This window comes from Xiphophorus couchianus, chromosome 2, assembly GCF_001444195.1.
Source record: "Xiphophorus couchianus chromosome 2, X_couchianus-1.0, whole genome shotgun sequence".
NCBI classification, from domain to species: domain Eukaryota; kingdom Metazoa; phylum Chordata; class Actinopteri; order Cyprinodontiformes; family Poeciliidae; genus Xiphophorus; species Xiphophorus couchianus.
The window spans coordinates 3,269,148-3,285,959 of record NC_040229.1 but is presented as its reverse complement, the minus strand read 5'-3'; the positions used below and the strand labels follow the sequence as shown (position 1 = coordinate 3,285,959).

The window sequence follows — 16,812 nt, the reverse complement described above, 5'->3', positions numbered from 1 at the left end:
ATTAAAGGTGAGAGAGGAGGCTGATGTGACGGCGGGCGTCACGCCACGCTTGTTCAATTTGACCGACTGAGAGCGGCTCACGCTCTGATTCGATTCAGCAGCAAGGGCGTCTTCTTCACGCCGTCTCCTGATCGTTTAGTCATGTCTGGGTCTCAGTGTCTGGCTGACCCTTTCCTGGACAAAACCACATAAAGAAGAGGTCCAAAGGGAGGTCCGGGGGCCATTTGTGGCCCTAGGATTGATTTATGGGTGCACCAGAAACACACAAACATGAAGGTTCCCACTGGAACTTTAGTATGAAAAATAACTGAAGAAAATTTAACTAAAATCAGTAAAAGTTGGTGTTTTTAAAGTGAAACCATGTGGAAAGTCTGTTTCCTTTTTACAGATTACTGCCGTGTGAATTTAATAACATAAAACAAACATAAAACAGACTCAGCCACAGTAAAAACAGAGGATTTATGTTTTTTAACCTCTTTGCCTTTTTTCTTCTAATCATGAGGAAAGCAAGGCAGAGATAAACGAACCGTCTGTTCCTGCTAATGTTAGAGCTGTTGTTCTAACACACACACACACACACACACACACAGAGGTTTAGCTCCACACTGAGATTTTAAATTAAACCAACTGCTTAATTGATCATTTTCCATTTATTCAATTATTGTTCAAGCAACGTTTTTAATTAGCTTTCAAACCAACTGCGGTTCACGGCTCCTACCAGGAAGTCAGGAAGAAATTTAAATTAAACTCTTTCCTTAGCTTATTTTTATTGCATTAAAAATAATACATGTATTTAATAAATTATTAATAAGGGTTAGGGTCTTCATCTGATTCGGTTGCAGGGCTGAACTTTGGTGCTTTAAACGCCAAACTGGAGGGAAACGTACGGCGAGCGGCACGGCGGCCATCTTGCATTTGGACCTCACGGTTCGGCTCACTCCACCCATTTTCTGCCTGATTCCTGACAGAAAACGCCTCTAAAGTCACTAAATGATCAACAGATCTGACCTTTAACGGATCCGCTTCCCCAGCAGAACCAGCAGAACCAGTTGCAGCTCAGGAGGAGGAACTGGGAGCTGTTGGGTTTCCACCAGAAAACACTGATGGGTTGAATTAAACATGATTTCATTATTAAAAACATGAAGCTTCACGGTGCTAAAGGAAGTGTTCAGATGAAACGGATCCCATGATTTATGAATTATTTTACTTTCTGAGGATCAGATTCACAGCAGTGAGGAAAACAGGCTTCAGACAAGCTGGAAGTTTTGTAGTTACTACAGTCTGGAGATGTTTGGTTTGTGCTCTTCATGTTGCTAATTGTTAATTAATAAGTTGTTGGATAAAGAGAATCTCAGATTGCTGGAGAGGTTCTGACCCACATTTCTTCTTCTATCCAGCAGCAGGAAACTTTCCCAGTATGAGAGCCTCTGATGATCCGGCCTGCCAGGGGAAACCTCCAGAGCGTTTGGTTTTAGCCGGTTCTACTGAGGGCTTTTATTTTGGAGAATCCGACCGTTAAACTGCAGAGACGATTTTCTGTTGGATGGAAACAAAATCTGAATCACTTCGTCAATGACTGTAAAGAAGCTAATTTAGAACAATATGGTTTATTATTTTTAACATTGCTCCTGGTCAACAGGAAGCTTCACGTTTCCACCAGCAGAACAAGTCGGCGCCGGGCCGGGGGCGGGGCTAATGACCGGGCCCAAATTATAAAGCTGGTGATAATTTTACTTTACAACATAGACATGCCTGCAACAGCGGCGCTTACAAGTTTCACCACCACAGAGAGCGACTGCCATTCTGAAATCCATCTGACATGAAGTTCAACAAACCAGGAGACCAACAGAAACATCAGGCTGCTGGTCACTAATGACGAAACGACACAAATTCAAATCAGTTCAGAACCACGGCGAGCGGTCGGATCATTTTGACACTATCAATTTCAACTCAGAGCCTGGAGCAGCTAGCAACTGCTGAAGCTACGTTTATTGTTGGCGAGTTGAACCGAGCCCGCGGCGGCGCGTTGAAGCGGGAACGCAGCGTGTCGCAGCACCATCTGCACCTCTGGATGTTTGAAACTCAGCGTGGATCGCGCGCCGCCGTTCACACACACTGGGCGATCTGGCAGACGCTCTTCCAGGCGGCTCCAATGGAAACATCAACTATAAACGCCATACTGCTGTGTCAAAAACGCGCTAAACCCGAACTGTAGAAAGCGCAACCATTACTCAGCCTCCTGAAACAAAAATCTGCTTTTTGCAGAAACTTCATCCATTAACGATGGAGAAGAACAGGCCCACAGCATCATGGATCTTTTGTTTGAAACAATGTGGCATTTTGTAAACATTTTTCATGCCTGAATAAACGTGTTTCCTGAGGAATCGCTCCCTCTCCACCGTTTTGTCCCTGCATGTTTCATTAATGCTCTCCTCTCCTGACCAACAGGCAGCGCTGCCTCCAGTTGCCCACTGCACCACAAAAAGCAATTAACCGCGAGCGGAGCGATGGAGCCGAGCATCTCTGCGCAGGAGCGGTTCAGGAACGGATAACTTTCAGCGCGACGCCAGCAGCCTGCGTGCCGTGATAAGACGATGTGACATCACTTCCTGCTCAGCCGTTTCTTATCAGCACACTCTCAGACCAACGCCACCAATCAGAGCTTTTTCTCTCAGATCTCAGTCGACGTGTCTGTGACTTTAAATACACCCAGTGTCTCTGCTTTATTTCAGGTAGTGAAGTAAGTCGGGGCTTAAACCAATAACGGGTTAAACCAGAGAGCTGATCCGGTTCAGCTGGGATTTTATGCAGCAGGTTTCACTTTTATTTTGAAAGACATTGCAAAACCAAACTTTATTTTGGTTTAGCTTCTAATGCAATTATATTATTACATTTGAAATTAAAAAAAATGTAAATGTCTGACTGTCTCCACCTAGTGGTCAGGTGTCAGAATGACGTAGGGACTCCAGATGTTTCTGTCAGGTTAAAAAAATCTGGTTAAATTCGTAAATTATTCCATTAATTTGACTCATTAGTATAAATAAGAAACACTGCCACCTACAGGTGAACGTTAGGAGTCACTGAAATGTTTTTGCACAAAACAAATGAAAGTATCTGTTGATTTTTTTGTCAATTCTTGGGAAAAACTGGAGCGTCTAATAAAACTTTCACCTTTGTGTTTGGGTTATAATAACAGCTCTGACTCAGTCACAGGCCACCAGAACCAGAATCTCACTTCATGAGGTAAGTTCTGCGTTTTAATATCACAGGCTGTAAATCCAGTTCTGTCCATAATGTTCAGGTATGTGATTAAAACCTTAATGAGGCTCATTAGAAACGTGAAACATTGCGATCCGTCGGGTTTAGATGCTGCAGATCCAGATGTTTTGTAGCAGAGATCCTGAGGATCCGCGATCCAACAGCTGGAAGGAAAATCAGGTTTCTGTTGGACTTTTGTTCCGTCTGAACAAAGATGGTAAAGATCAGAGGACGCCTGGAGATTCGGCTCAAATGTAAACACATTCAGAGTCAATATAACGGATCAGCAGCATCACATTAAAACCTGGGCCGGGTCGCCGCCCGGCCCGCTCCAATATTTGTTTGTCTCTCCCAGGAAGGAACGTTTCTAACGAGGCTTGATGTGACATTTTGGGAAATCAATAACCAGGCCGCTCAGATTCGGAGAGCGAGGCGAGGAGGGAGCGACGTCATGGCAACCACGGGCCGACCCGAACGCTGGGCGGGATGCTACACTCACTGCCGTGCTGTTTTACCCCGGCAGGGCAACGCGTTGCCCCACAGCGGGGCAGGAAGAGGAACCGGGTCGGAGCAGCGGCTCCGGACCGACCCGGTTCCCCCCCCCCATGCGGCGTCTTTCGCACTGACAGCAAATGAAGAGATAAATTAGTAAATAGCATAAAAAATGCAGCAGCAGCATAAATAAGTGAAGCAAAATAGAGACGAGTTATTATTAAAAATAAAAATTACAATTTAATTATTCATGAATCATTCAAACAGACTCACAACAACTGACCAGCAAGTCTAGACCGGACCGGACCAGACCGGATTGGACCGGACCAGACCGGATTGGACCAGACTGGATTGAACGGACTGAAGGGAACCGGGTCATTTCTCTCCTGTTGGATCAAATAAAAAGTTTCGTCCTCTTGGTTCTGAGCAGCTTTAATGATCCGGTTCTAACCGATACAGAACCGCACCGAGTTCTTTAACAGCCACAAACCTCCACGTGTTTCACTGCAGTTTTTAGAGACAAATCACAAAGTGAAGAATAATTCTACAGTTTAATAAAATTAATTTAAATAAGCAACATTACAATTTAAAAACTCCCTTTTGCTGCAGAATTATTGAATAAACATTTTTCTATTTGTAAGTAGAATAAAGTTATTGTCTGGAGGTTGACAGGTGTGAAAACGTCTCAGCATGAAGCTGAAACCTGACAGGCTGCCTTCATCCAACAGAAATATCCGGTTCTGGCGCCGGCAGACGATCCAAAGAGCGAACTGCAGACGGAAGATCAGCTAAACAAACAGAATAAACTCCTGAACGAAGAACAAACTCCCAGTTTGAAGCAGGTTTGTGTGGTTAGGGTTTAAAAAACAGCTGGGACAAAGAGGAAGATGCAAAATTAAAAAATGTTTTCTGTGGTTTATTCCTCTGCAGGCAGCAGGACGAGTTCACAAGCTTTCATTTCTACAAAACCAAACAGTAGCAGGAGTTTGCTGTTAGCGACGCTTCAAACAGATGAAACTAACAATAACTTAATGCAATAGAAGGGTTTTATTCAGATTAACTCCTAAAACTTTTAAGATTTATCTGTCCCACTGGGAAGTTTTAAAAACCAAGCAGCCAGTGAAACCAGTCCGGTACCGACATGGGTCCATCAATCCAGAAGCAAAACAGAAACGGTTCATAAACCCAGTCAGGAACAGAGGTTCACCTCTGGATTCGTTTACTGTTTGGACAGGATCTCCATCTCTCCAAGTTAGAGGAACAAACAGGAAGTTTACAAGAACACAATGGAAGCTGTGAAGCACGGTGGTGGCAGCATCATGCTATGAGGGTGTTTTACTACTGGGCAGAAAAAAACATCTATGGGAACATGGAGAGTTACGGAGCAGCTTGAGGACAAAGTCCATGTTTCAGAACCGCTGCCACCAACGTGCTTTTAGCTAACTAGCTAGCTAGGGCTTATTAGCAGCTAGCTAGTTTTTTTAGCTACTAGCAGCTACTTAGCGGTACTCTCACAGAACATAATGAAGATGTCTACATCTGATTCAAACTTCTGTCTTAAAGAAAAATCCCACAAGAAAAAGAAACACTCCAGAGAAACAGTCCAGACTGTGGTTGACATATTTAAGACTTTTAAAAATGAATTTAAGACTTTTATGGATGAGTAATAAACAATCTGGACTCAGAAGCTTGGAAGGATGTTTGGAAAGGTCAGATGTTTAAAGGTGACGCCACCAAATACTGAGGAAACGGTCAAAGTTTAAAAAACGTATTCTCTAAAAAAGTCTGACATTTCTTAACTGACGTTAAACGGTTGAAGTTCAGTCTGACCCAAAGTCAGGATGGATCTGTGGCCGTCTGAAGCTGAGCTCACACTGACCTCTATGAGCTTTCGCTCGTAGCTGGCGGCGAGCTCCTCGATGTCCCCGATGCATTTGGTCTGCAGCGAGGGGAGCTGGTCTTCGCTGGAGCGCAGGACGGACAGACCTGCAGGACGGAGACGGACAGACGGGTTAGGTTCCTCTGAACCCAGCATGGCGGCCAGAAGCAGAAACTGATCTGTCAGTTTTTCTCAAACTTTTCCAGGCTGAAAAACTGAAACCATTTAACTAACAAACAGCATCTTAATATTTACAACCTGAAATGAAAACAGTCTCTTCAGTCTCTTGTTGTTTTTGTTCATTGGGAAATAATGTTTAATAAATGAATTATTTACATTCAGAAAGTCTGGATTCTGATCTCTCCAATGATGGAAACACAGAAATCGTGTTTTCATTTAGTTGTGTTATTAATGAAAACAACAAAACATTTTAGGGATATCTGTTATTTAGGAGCATAATAAAAAAACAGGCTGGAGTTGATTTGGCAGAAATCTTTCAGGTTGATGTAAAAATTTTATTTTAGGAGTTCTGATGCAGTTAATCAGCGCGGGGCGCAGCGCTGCTCACCATCAGATCGCTCTCGGGTCAGACGGCTAAATCTGCATGCTAGTGCAGATTTAGCTAGTGGCTACGCATCGTAATAATGCTCCAAAAACAAAATATAACAAAATATTCCAGCAGACATGAATTCCTCTGATCGTAAAGTGAGCGTTGTTTTCCTTCATCGTATCTTCAGCTGATTTTAAGCCATTTATCCATTAATATTTAAACACAATCCCAGCTGTATGTGTTACACTTAACGGCACGGCAAACAAACAGTTATGAATTATACATTTATTTTCACTGCTGTACGGAGAGATTAAAGTTCTTAAAGTCTGAGACAGACTGCTGAACCGATAGCTGCTGTTCAGCTCCGTGGAGGACGGAGCGTCTTCCTCCACCGCCGGCTTGTCTGCTCAAACTTTCTGCTCAGATGGAGTTTATTGTTTCTTTGCTTGATAACAGACTGAAGTCGTGACACGGAGCCAGAAGCATCGACTAATCTACTTCCCTCCGTAAATAACGGCAGAGTTTGGGGAAGCTGCAGCTTCTGGGGCTTTAAGTGGCTGGAAGATGGATGGTCGTCCTCCACAGCAGAAGCAAATTAACGGCGTTACTACAGCATCTCCGCACAAAGCCAACAGGCGGAGGAACAGGTGGAGGTTTAGGAGGAGGTTAGGGTGGAGGTTCAGGGGATGAAATCTGGGCGCTCCGGTAATGGACCTTACCAGAGAGGCCACTTTTCATTGGCTGATGCCCATTCTACGTAGTAGCGTGGCCGTCTCACAAACACACTTAGCTTCCCGTTAGCTAAGTACAGCATAATGGCAGAACTGATACAACTTGTACACCTTGTAGCCTGTCTGCTACACAGTCTTACGTTAGCTAAACAGATCAATATGCAATGTGTCTGTATCTGACATTCACTAAAGGTTTTATTTTAGCAGAAAAGGCTTTGGACTAAACTGTTACTCCTGTTAGCCACGTTAGCACCAAGTACAGCTAGTCAGTCAACCATCGCTGTGTTCAGGGAAGCGCTGATTAATAATTGATAAATAAATATCAAGCCTGGAAACTTGATATCGTAACGGACCGAATATTATGTTTTTAACGTAATCTTTGCTCGTCTTGGTTGCCACGGTAACAGGTGTGCTTAAACTACACAGAGAGAGAGTAAACAGGTAGGAGTGGTTTTGAGTTGATCACCTGTTCAGGTTATTTTACCTTTGTTTCCCTTTGCTGTGGCTCATTACAGCCCCTGTAGTTTCTAACCGTTGGACTAATTACCTCGTTAGTTTGTGAGTTTACGTCATTCACAACAAACATCAAATAGAACAAATATATTTCATAAAATTTTAACAAACAAATGGCTTCTACCGTGGTAATTATGTGAAATTAAATGAATTATATCCCAACTTCAGAAGATTTGCCTTTACCTTTACAGAGCTCTTTGGTTCCTGTAGCTTCTCACATTGAGGTCAAAGTTCAGATCTACCATAACTGACTGACACCTGCTGGCCTCAGGTTTGCAACCAGCTTGTGACTGAGAAACCAGTAACCTCCTCCCAGATGATGACATGAACTTGTTAGTTCCTCTGTCCATTTAGCAGCTGATTTATTGTGAAAATCCAGTAGAAATGATTCACTAATCAGTCATGTTACCTAGAAACAACCAGGCTTTGTTTGTGAGACTTGCGGTCACGTGGGTCGGTTGTGGGCGGAGCTTGGTAAGGTCCATCCTACTGACGTCTCTTCAGGAGACGTGTTTACGGCCGGCGGAGACGAGATGCAAAGTCTAGATGGTCTAAACAAAGCAAAGGGAAGCAACCTGCACACATGATGTTAAAGATCTGAAGCTGAAGACGTGGAGTCGATTTAAATCATCAGGAAAATGTGAGTAAGTATTAAAGTATTAAAACATGATGAGTTATCATGGGACCAAACACAGAGGAACTTAAAATAACCCAGGATGAATTTTAGGGCTGCAACTGACAATTATTTTAGGTATCAATTAATCTATTATTCTGACAATTAATCGAATAATAAAAGTGATTTACAGACAAAGACGGTTTCTTAATCTTAAATACAAAATGTTTATTTTTTGTAGAGTTTTGTCTGAATTACTGATGTTGGTGAGTTTTTCTTTTTTTAGTCTGTATGCTGCAGTTAATGATTAGTTGATTAATCACAATGAATCCGATTAATCGTTTCAGGTCCAATGTATTTATTGTCCGTCCAACAGAGTGTTGCTGGATTTCTTCTTGTTCAGCTCAAACACAAACAAGGAATGAAACGCATTTTTTACCCAAACAGAGCAACAAAAATAAAAACGATGCAAACTGCCAGCCACTGCTTCCCCTCCCGTTTCCATGCAGGTGGATTAATGGAGTCGGCTAAATGCTTCAGGTAATGAGAAACAAACAGGAGCAGAAACGGTAGGCGAGGAACGGAGGAGCGAGAGGAGAGGGACGGATCCACGCAGCTGTTCTGGGCCGTGTGAGAAGAAGCAAACAGCTGGTCTGAAATAACAACTAAGTGGGCCAGAAAGCCAGCAGCTGCATGCAGGAATCCCTCAGGGCTGCAAAGGGACGAGAAACGCAAACATGAAACCAAAGACGAGAAAATCTGAGAGTTTTTAAAACAAGAAGCAGAACTGGGCAGATTCTGGAGTTCTTGGTGAAATTCCTGCTGCGTCATTTTCTCTATCTGAGGTTCTGTTCTGCACACGATCAGCGGTAATCAATTAATATATCGATTAATCAGACAATTATTCGCATAAAAAAAAACTGTCATTCTGCAGAAATTTCATTTAACCACCTGGGCTTTTATACAATATTAGAAATACATTAAATATGCAAATAAACGTTTTATTGTGTAAAAGTCAACAACAGCTTTCATTTAGTGAAGGTTTGATCATTTCTAGAATCTGCAGCTAAAAAAGTCCTAACATCAACATAAGATTATTATTGATTAACTGATTAACAAAAGCTGATCAATAGATGTTTACAGAACCAGGTGAAGATAAATCTGCCACTAGAGAAGTTCTGCTAGATTTACAGATGAGGAACATTTTATTTATGTAACATGGAAAATGTTTATCCTTTTGTACAGTTTTTGCTTCATTACTCTGTTGTTCTTTCACCAGCTGGACAGTTTTCAATAACTGATTAATTGCGATTAATCATTTCAGCCCTGGTTTAAATGATGGTCGTTTTGAACTGATTCCTGTCCAACCGAGGTTAAAGGTCAAATTATGGAGACCTTTCACTTCCACTGCAAAAAAGCATTTAAATATAAAACATCTTCTAAAATCAACTGTTTACTAAAAAATCTCAAACGTTTTTTCAATAATTGATTGATTGTTAATTTGTTTAAATCAGTTGTTTAGTATTAAAATGTCAAACGTCCCAATAAAAAGCTAAAACTTGACGGCGTGTCGTGTTGCGGTTCCTCGTCCCAGACGTGTTTGTCCCTCGGCGGCTCCCTGCACTGCCGGTTTCTCCAGGGAAATCTGGCCTACACTCCGTTCTACCGGGAAATTCAGCTGGAAAGTGGAGAATTTCTCCCCCTAAATGGGTCAAATGTTCAGAGAAGAACCGTTCAGAACCGCGGGCTGGTTCTGAACCGTGCTTCCTGCTGTCAGTTCGCTCGGTGAGACAGTGAAAGCACCGCCGGGCAGAAAAGGCGCTCCACGTTCACCAGGAACAAACAGGCAATTGGAAAATCCAGCGGGGAGCGTCGGCGCAGAGCGCTGCTAAATTACCGGGATAACACGCCTGCAAGTCGACTCATGTTTATTTTATTCTGCCCAGAGTTACAGGAGAAACACTCCGTCCTTCCCTGTCTGTCGGTTTCTACTCCCCTGATCAGCCAGAAACCAGGAAACAAACCGAAACCCTGCAGACGCGTCTGTAAACAACAGAGAAATGAAGATTTTCACTGGAGGAAACTGTAATCTGTTTGTTTCACAATTAAAGCAACAAACATTTAAATCAGCACTGGATGTGGAGCAACATGAGAGGATGAGGTCACACCAGCAGACTGGATAAAACCAGAGGAAAAATCAGAGCAGGGCTGAAACGATTAATCTGATTAATCATGATGAATCAATTATTGAAATAATCATCAATTAATTTAGTGATCAATATAAGCTTATATAATGGCTTATATAATAGCTTATTTTAATAAGCTAAAAATGGCCAACTGCTGTGGGAGCAACATATTCAGAGCAGTAATTAAGAACAAACTGCACAAAACAAACATTTTGCATTAAAAATATATAAAACAATCTTTGCCTGTAAAGTTTTTTTAACCCAGAACTCTTCGAATGATAGTTTCAGCTCAAATCCAGAAAAAAATTCTTAAAGTATCGTTTTGCATTCAATTATTAATCCGTTAATCTAAAAATAATCGCCAGATCAGTCCTAATCTGTACTGGTGTTCAGTCCAGCAGAAAGGCCTGAGCTTTTCTCATGTTGATGTTAGAAGGATTTTTATCTGCAGAATTATTGTTTGCTACAAATGAACAAGCTGTTGTTGACTTCTAGGCAACAATATGCTTATTTCCCTTTTAAAAATCATGAATTGTGTTTATTTGCATTTTTAAGCTATTTCTAATTTTGTATAAAAAAGGTTTATTTAAAAAAATCTGGAAAATCAGCCAATATTTTATCTGATTAATCACCAGAATAATCGATTAATCGTTAACTAAAATAATCCTTGGTTGCAGTAGTTGAGCTTTTATACTGAAGTCGAGCGTTGATGGGCGATGATGACATCAGTGCCTCTGGTGCTGCTCGGTCCATTAGCGGCGGCGTCACCGAGCCGCGGTTCTGAACAAACAAACCTCGGTTCTGCTGCGACGCGCTGAAGCGGTGCTGCTCAATAAAACATGTGCAACAAAAAAAAAACACAACTCATGTGCAACCAAGTGCAGCTGGTCGAGGCGCCGGCATGAAACCCGGATGAAATCACTCCTTCAGCCCAACGTTTCCATCACACAGCTCAACATTCATGTCACTAAAAAAAAAAAAAAGATCTGTGATAAAACGTCTTGGTCGAATCCTTCAAACTTATTCTGCCACTAAACAGATCAAATCAGAAACACAGGCAGTCATGAAAAAGGTCCAAGTCCTCCAGAGGAAACAAACTAAAATTAAAAATTAAATCACGCTCAAATTCTCCCAGATGAACAAAGTTTGTAACGATCGACTTTCTCATGTCTGAGCTCAACATTAATGTCATTCAGGAAAAATCCTTTTACCTGTTATTAAACACGCCTGTCTTTGAACTGCCTTGGTGCTGAAACGTGTTTCACAAATAAACGTCACTTGACTTAAAGGGGCAGTACTACGCGTTTTCCAGGCTCTTTGTGACATTTTATAGCCCCACATTTGGAGGCCTTAGACCCGCGGACATCGCGGGTTCGCCTCCCGGTCCCGACGACCTTTGCCGCATGTCCTCCTTCAAAAATGGCGCCGGCTCAGCTGGCTGCCTGCAGACGCAGCTCCTGTCGTGTGTGTGTTAATCTGTGTATAAAAACTTCCTGCTGTAACTGCGAAATAATTTCCCTGCTGGGATGAATAAAATAATTCTTCTTCTTAAAAATTCTATAAATATTACATTTTAGTTCCTGATGTAACTCCTTAAATTTGGGCCTCTGTCTCTTTAAGAAGAGGTCCTGCTCTTTCTGAAGCTCCGCCTCCAGGAAGTCGTCCCAACATGGCTGCTCTATTAACCCTTTAACGTTTTTACCAGCGTTGCTCTGAGCAGCAGCTCCTATAATGAGCTCAGCTGGTTGCTAACTGCTGCTGGCTAGTCTGAAGGAGCTGGGTGGGGGAGGAGCTGCGCCTCCCCCACTCAGCCCCACCCAGGTGTTTTGAACAGTTGAGTGGTTGCCATGGAAATTAGAGGATTTCTCAAAGAAACAAAGCAACACTGTAGGTTTGATTCTGATGAGGCTAAAACATAAAAAAAAAAAAAGATTTAAAAGATTTTACCAATTTTAAGGTTTTAATAACTTTACACGACACCGGCCCTTTAAAATTAAAAATGAAATCGTGCTGAAATACTCCCAGATGTTAGAAACAAACCATGTCGTTCTGTTATAAAACATGTTTGTCTTTGTTCCACCTTTCAAACTTCTTCTGTCACCTCCATTTCTCCTTCCTCTTCTCTCCGGCTCCGCCCACTCCCATCATCATCGTCCTCCTCCTCCTCTTCATCATCGTCTTTTTCACAAATTTTAATCAGGAATTAATGTGACTCAGTTCATCTGATACAGAATCACTCAAGCTTTCAGTTTAGGAGTAATAAACCAAGTCAGCTGGGCCACAGCGCCATCTATTGGTGAAGGAATGAGGGCGGCATGTCTTCTTCAGACTGATACAAACCGAGTCCAGCGAGTGTTGGTCCTGCCGTTAAAGGGCCGTTGGATCACTGACTTCATGTCGTCTAACGGGTTCTAGATAAACCAAGTCCAGGCTCTGAGGGAAGACGTCTCCAGATGTGCAACTCACAGCAGGAGGCCCGGTCGGCTCCTCCTCCGTTCGGCTCAGGCTTAGAGGGAAAGCCTTTTCCAATTTTAATGAGAGGAAAACTCCGAGCGCTCGTTATTCGAGCTTCGTGAGGGTTTTCTCCTGAGCAAAGACGAGAGTGAAACGGGAACAAATGTTCTGGCACCGAGAGCCAGAAGCTCGTTTAAGTCGACTGCACCGCAGATTAAACATGAAGGGCTTCAATTAGACGATACTCCGTGCAACATGTTTACATTATATCGCCCGCAGGAAGAAAAAACATGCATAAATCATACAACACACACACAGCCTTCACCGCTAAGCACCATCTGCCTGCTTGTTCTACTTTCAGCTCTTTGAGTTCCTGAAATAATCCAGAGCAGCTTCGCTAACCGCTAACGACCTTCAGCTCTCCGCCTGGTTCCGAACTCAAGGTGAGAGGAACTGCAGACCAGCTTCCATCAGAAAAACTGCGGCGCATCGCCTGACATCACGGCATTTCACTAAAACCAGATTCAACGTCTAACACCCAGAGAGTTTACCATTTTACTGTTACAACCTTTCTTATCTAGGAGAAGACATTTTGGTTTTAATGAGAAATTTTATTTTAAAGGAGATACGACTGTGATGACATTCAGTCAAATACATTAAATTAGTTTACGGTGGAAATAAGCTGATAATCGAGTTCATAGTTAGATAATTATGTGACTAAATTCATACCAAGAATGGGTAAAATTACAACACAGAGTGTGACATCTGTGTTACAAACTATCTTTGTCATATTGTATTTGCAGAAACATATTTCTGTAAATAATAAAAAGGTGATTTTTATTTCTCTGGTAACCATGTCAACAAGAACTCAGTCAGGAGAAAGTAAATGGCTCTGAATGGACACTGTGTGTGTGTGTGTGTGTGTGTGTGTGTGTGTGTGTGTGTGTGTGTGTGTGTGTGTGTGTGTGTGTGTGTGTGTGCGTGTGTGTGTGTGTGTGTTGTTTCTTCTTCTGTGGTGTATAAAACGTAGAGCTCTGTACGCAGCATTAAGATGAGAGTATCAGCCAGTAAAGATTTTTTTCACTTTGTTGTATTTCAGTTACAAAAAAATCCATTGGTAAAAAAACAAGTAAAATCAGCTGGACTAAATGTTTCAGTGTTGGATGAATCTGCTGCAAAGAAGATGAATATTAAGACTTTTAAGCTTCTTTAAAGTGGATGTATGACATCAAATGTACATTTTGCATGTTTTTGTGCTTTCATTTGAGTTTCTACTGATTCTAAAAAAACAATGCTTAAAAAAATCACCAACTTGTATTTTAGCAATGAGCTCATGTTTTTTGGTGTCTGGAAAATGAGCAGTTTCAAAAACATCAAACTGCCCGTTACCTAGCAACCCCAGCTGAGCTCCAGTACGATTGGTCAGCTGGTTTTACTGCTGTACAATGGCTGCTGGAAAAGACCGTTTTGTTGATTCACCATCCAGAAACCTCTTGCTGCATTCTGGTTGGCTGTGCTGGAGGCTCCGCTAATGCTTTTCAAAGCTGTACAATTGCATTTGGTTGCAGGGACTTCCAGGTGTGAGAGCAAATGTTGAGTTGGGGGCGTGGCCAGCAGCAGCTTATTGGATTTAAAGTGATGGAGACCCTAAAGCAGCTCATTGAGAAGAGTAAGTTTGTGAAAATAATGTAACTAACAGGTTTTGTGTAGGCCATCGACGATCCTAACCTGTTCAAGGAAGCATTGCAGGTCACCTTCAAGCTTCTTTAGCGTTAGTGCAAACATATAAGTCCAAACTTGTCTGTTTTTACCATTTATGCATCTAAACCTGAAGAGGAAAATGGCTGTCGTTAATAATCATGATTGAATCTGAGTCAAAGTGAACTCTGTCTCCTTCTAACCCAATTTTCATCTCCACATGTCCTCGTCTGTAATTTTACATCCATCATGCATGTGATTGGTATTAAAGTTTCATTCTGTCTAATCGGAGGAACTGCAGCTTTCTGCATAAACGGTGGCGCCGTCGCTATTCTGATCACGAGAACCTGAAGGTCTGATTTAATATTCATGGGATTCTAAATGCTTGTATGTGGCTTCATCATTAATTCCATAAAAAGCACAATTTGCATGCGACACGTCGTCAGAATGCCAAACGGATCGCATGGTTCCCTGCGACGCTCATGCTGTTTGGAGCGGAGACCCGCAGGGACTGAGGCGTGCAGCGAATCCAGAACCGCTCCGGCTCAACAGAACCAAACTGAGAGGAGAACTTTTAGTTATGGAGAGAAACTCAACCGTCTTCTCAGATCTCTCATTAAACAAACTAAACACACCCTGTGTTTCTGCTGCGCACAAACAGATTTTGCAGAACGATTAATTCTCCCAAAAATTATTGCTAGAATCGATAATATTGTCATTTTCAGACAATTTTCTACTAATATAGTGACACTGACGTTGATGCAAGTACACCCTCCGGTGTTAAACCCACTGGAACTGAAACATTTTAAACATCTGGAATAAAACAATAATTAAAATGCATTATGAAGTCTCAGTAAACAAAACTGCATTTGAAAAAATTATATTAATTCACCTGTAGCCCGGGAAAACAGAAAACAATAAGAGCAAAGTAACTCCTGGGTGTCTGACATGCGCAGCGTTTCTCAAGATGGCGACTTTTCAATAATATTGGGAGGAAGCGTCTCTTTAGGAACTGTCTAGTGCGATTAATTGATTTATTGATTATTTATGCAAAAACTCTAGAATCAGAAAACCTGGCAGGTTCACTCATTCATGCCTCCATGTTCAGGATACAGAGGAGCAGAGTCAGGATGTGATTCAATCTGAGTTTCATGAGTCTCCAGCTCCAGTCAGCGTCTGTCCCCAGGCAGGTAGCGGCTAGCTGCTAGCCGCTAGCGGCGGTTTAATATTCGTCCTGGAAAAAGTCACATCTGGTGAATTCCTGATCTGGCGTGTAAAAGCCCAACCATCTCTCCATCTTCTGTCAGGTTTGGGTTGTCAGACGTGTGATTGCTCTCTGAAACGAATGTTGGGAGGAGCGGTGTGTGTGAGAACGTGTGTAGGTGTGTGTGAGGGCGTGTGTAGGTGTGTGTGAGAACGTGTGTAGGTATGTGTGAGGACGTGTGTAGGTGTGTGTGAGAACGTGTGTAGGTGTGTGTGAGGGCGTGTGTAGGTGTGTGTGAGGCGTGTGTAGGTGTGTGTGAGGCGTGTGTAGGTGTGTGTGAGAACGTGTGTAGGTGTGTGTGAGGCGTGTGTAGGTGTGTGTGAGAACGTGTGTAGGTGTGTGTGAGGCGTGTGTAGGTGTGTGTGAGAACGTGTGTAGGTGTGTGTGAGGCGTGTGTAGGTGTGTGTGAGAACGTGTGTAGGTGTGTGTGAGAACGTGTGTAGGTGTGTGTGAGGGCGTGTGTAGGCGTGTGTGAGAACGTGTGTAGGTGTGTGTGAGGACGTGTGTAGGTGTGTGTGAGAACGTGTGTAGGTGTGTGTGAGGGCGTGTGTAGGTGTGTGTGAGGCGTGTGTAGGTGTGTGTGAGGCGTGTGTAGGTGTGTGTGAGGCGTGTGTAGGTGTGTGTGAGGCGTGTGTAGGTGTGTGTGAGAACGTGTGTAGGTGTGTGTGAGGGCGTGTGTAGGTGTGTGTGAGAACGTGTGTAGGTGTGTGTGAGGCGTGTGTAGGTGTGTGTGAGAACGTGTGTAGGTGTGTGTGAGGCGTGTGTAGGTGTGTGTGAGAACGTGTGTAGGTGTGTGTGAGGCGTGTGTAGGTGTGTGTGAGAACGTGTGTAGGTGTGTGTGAGAACGTGTGTAGGTGTGTGTGAGGCGTGTGTAGGTGTGTGTGAGAACGTGTGTAGGTGTGTGTGAGGCGTGTGTAGGTGTGTGTGAGAACGTGTGTAGGTGTGTGTGAGGCGTGTGTAGGTGTGTGTGAGAACGTGTGTAGGTGTGTGTGAGAACGTGTGTAGGTGTGTGTGAGGGCGTGTGTAGGCGTGTGTGAGAACGTGTGTAGGTGTGTGTGAGGACGTGTGTAGGTGTGTGTGAGAACGTGTGTAGGTGTGTGTGAGGGCGTGTGTAGGTGTGTGTGAGGCGTGTGTAGGTGTGTGTGAGGCGTGTGTAGGTGTGTGTGAGGCGTGT

At 43.0% G+C, this 16,812-nt stretch overlaps 1 protein-coding gene across 3 annotated transcripts in view; it reads right to left on the bottom strand.

The window, feature by feature from the left end:
* Positions 1–16,812, bottom strand: part of snx29 (sorting nexin 29) — a 100,340-nt gene that overhangs the window by 37,440 nt on the left and 46,088 nt on the right. For all 3 annotated transcript variants that reach the window (XM_028037165.1, XM_028037174.1, XM_028037179.1), the window contains exon 15: positions 5,630–5,736. In XM_028037165.1, the coding sequence (XP_027892966.1) occupies positions 5,630–5,736 (107 nt within the window). The remainder of the gene's footprint in view (positions 1–5,629; positions 5,737–16,812) is intronic.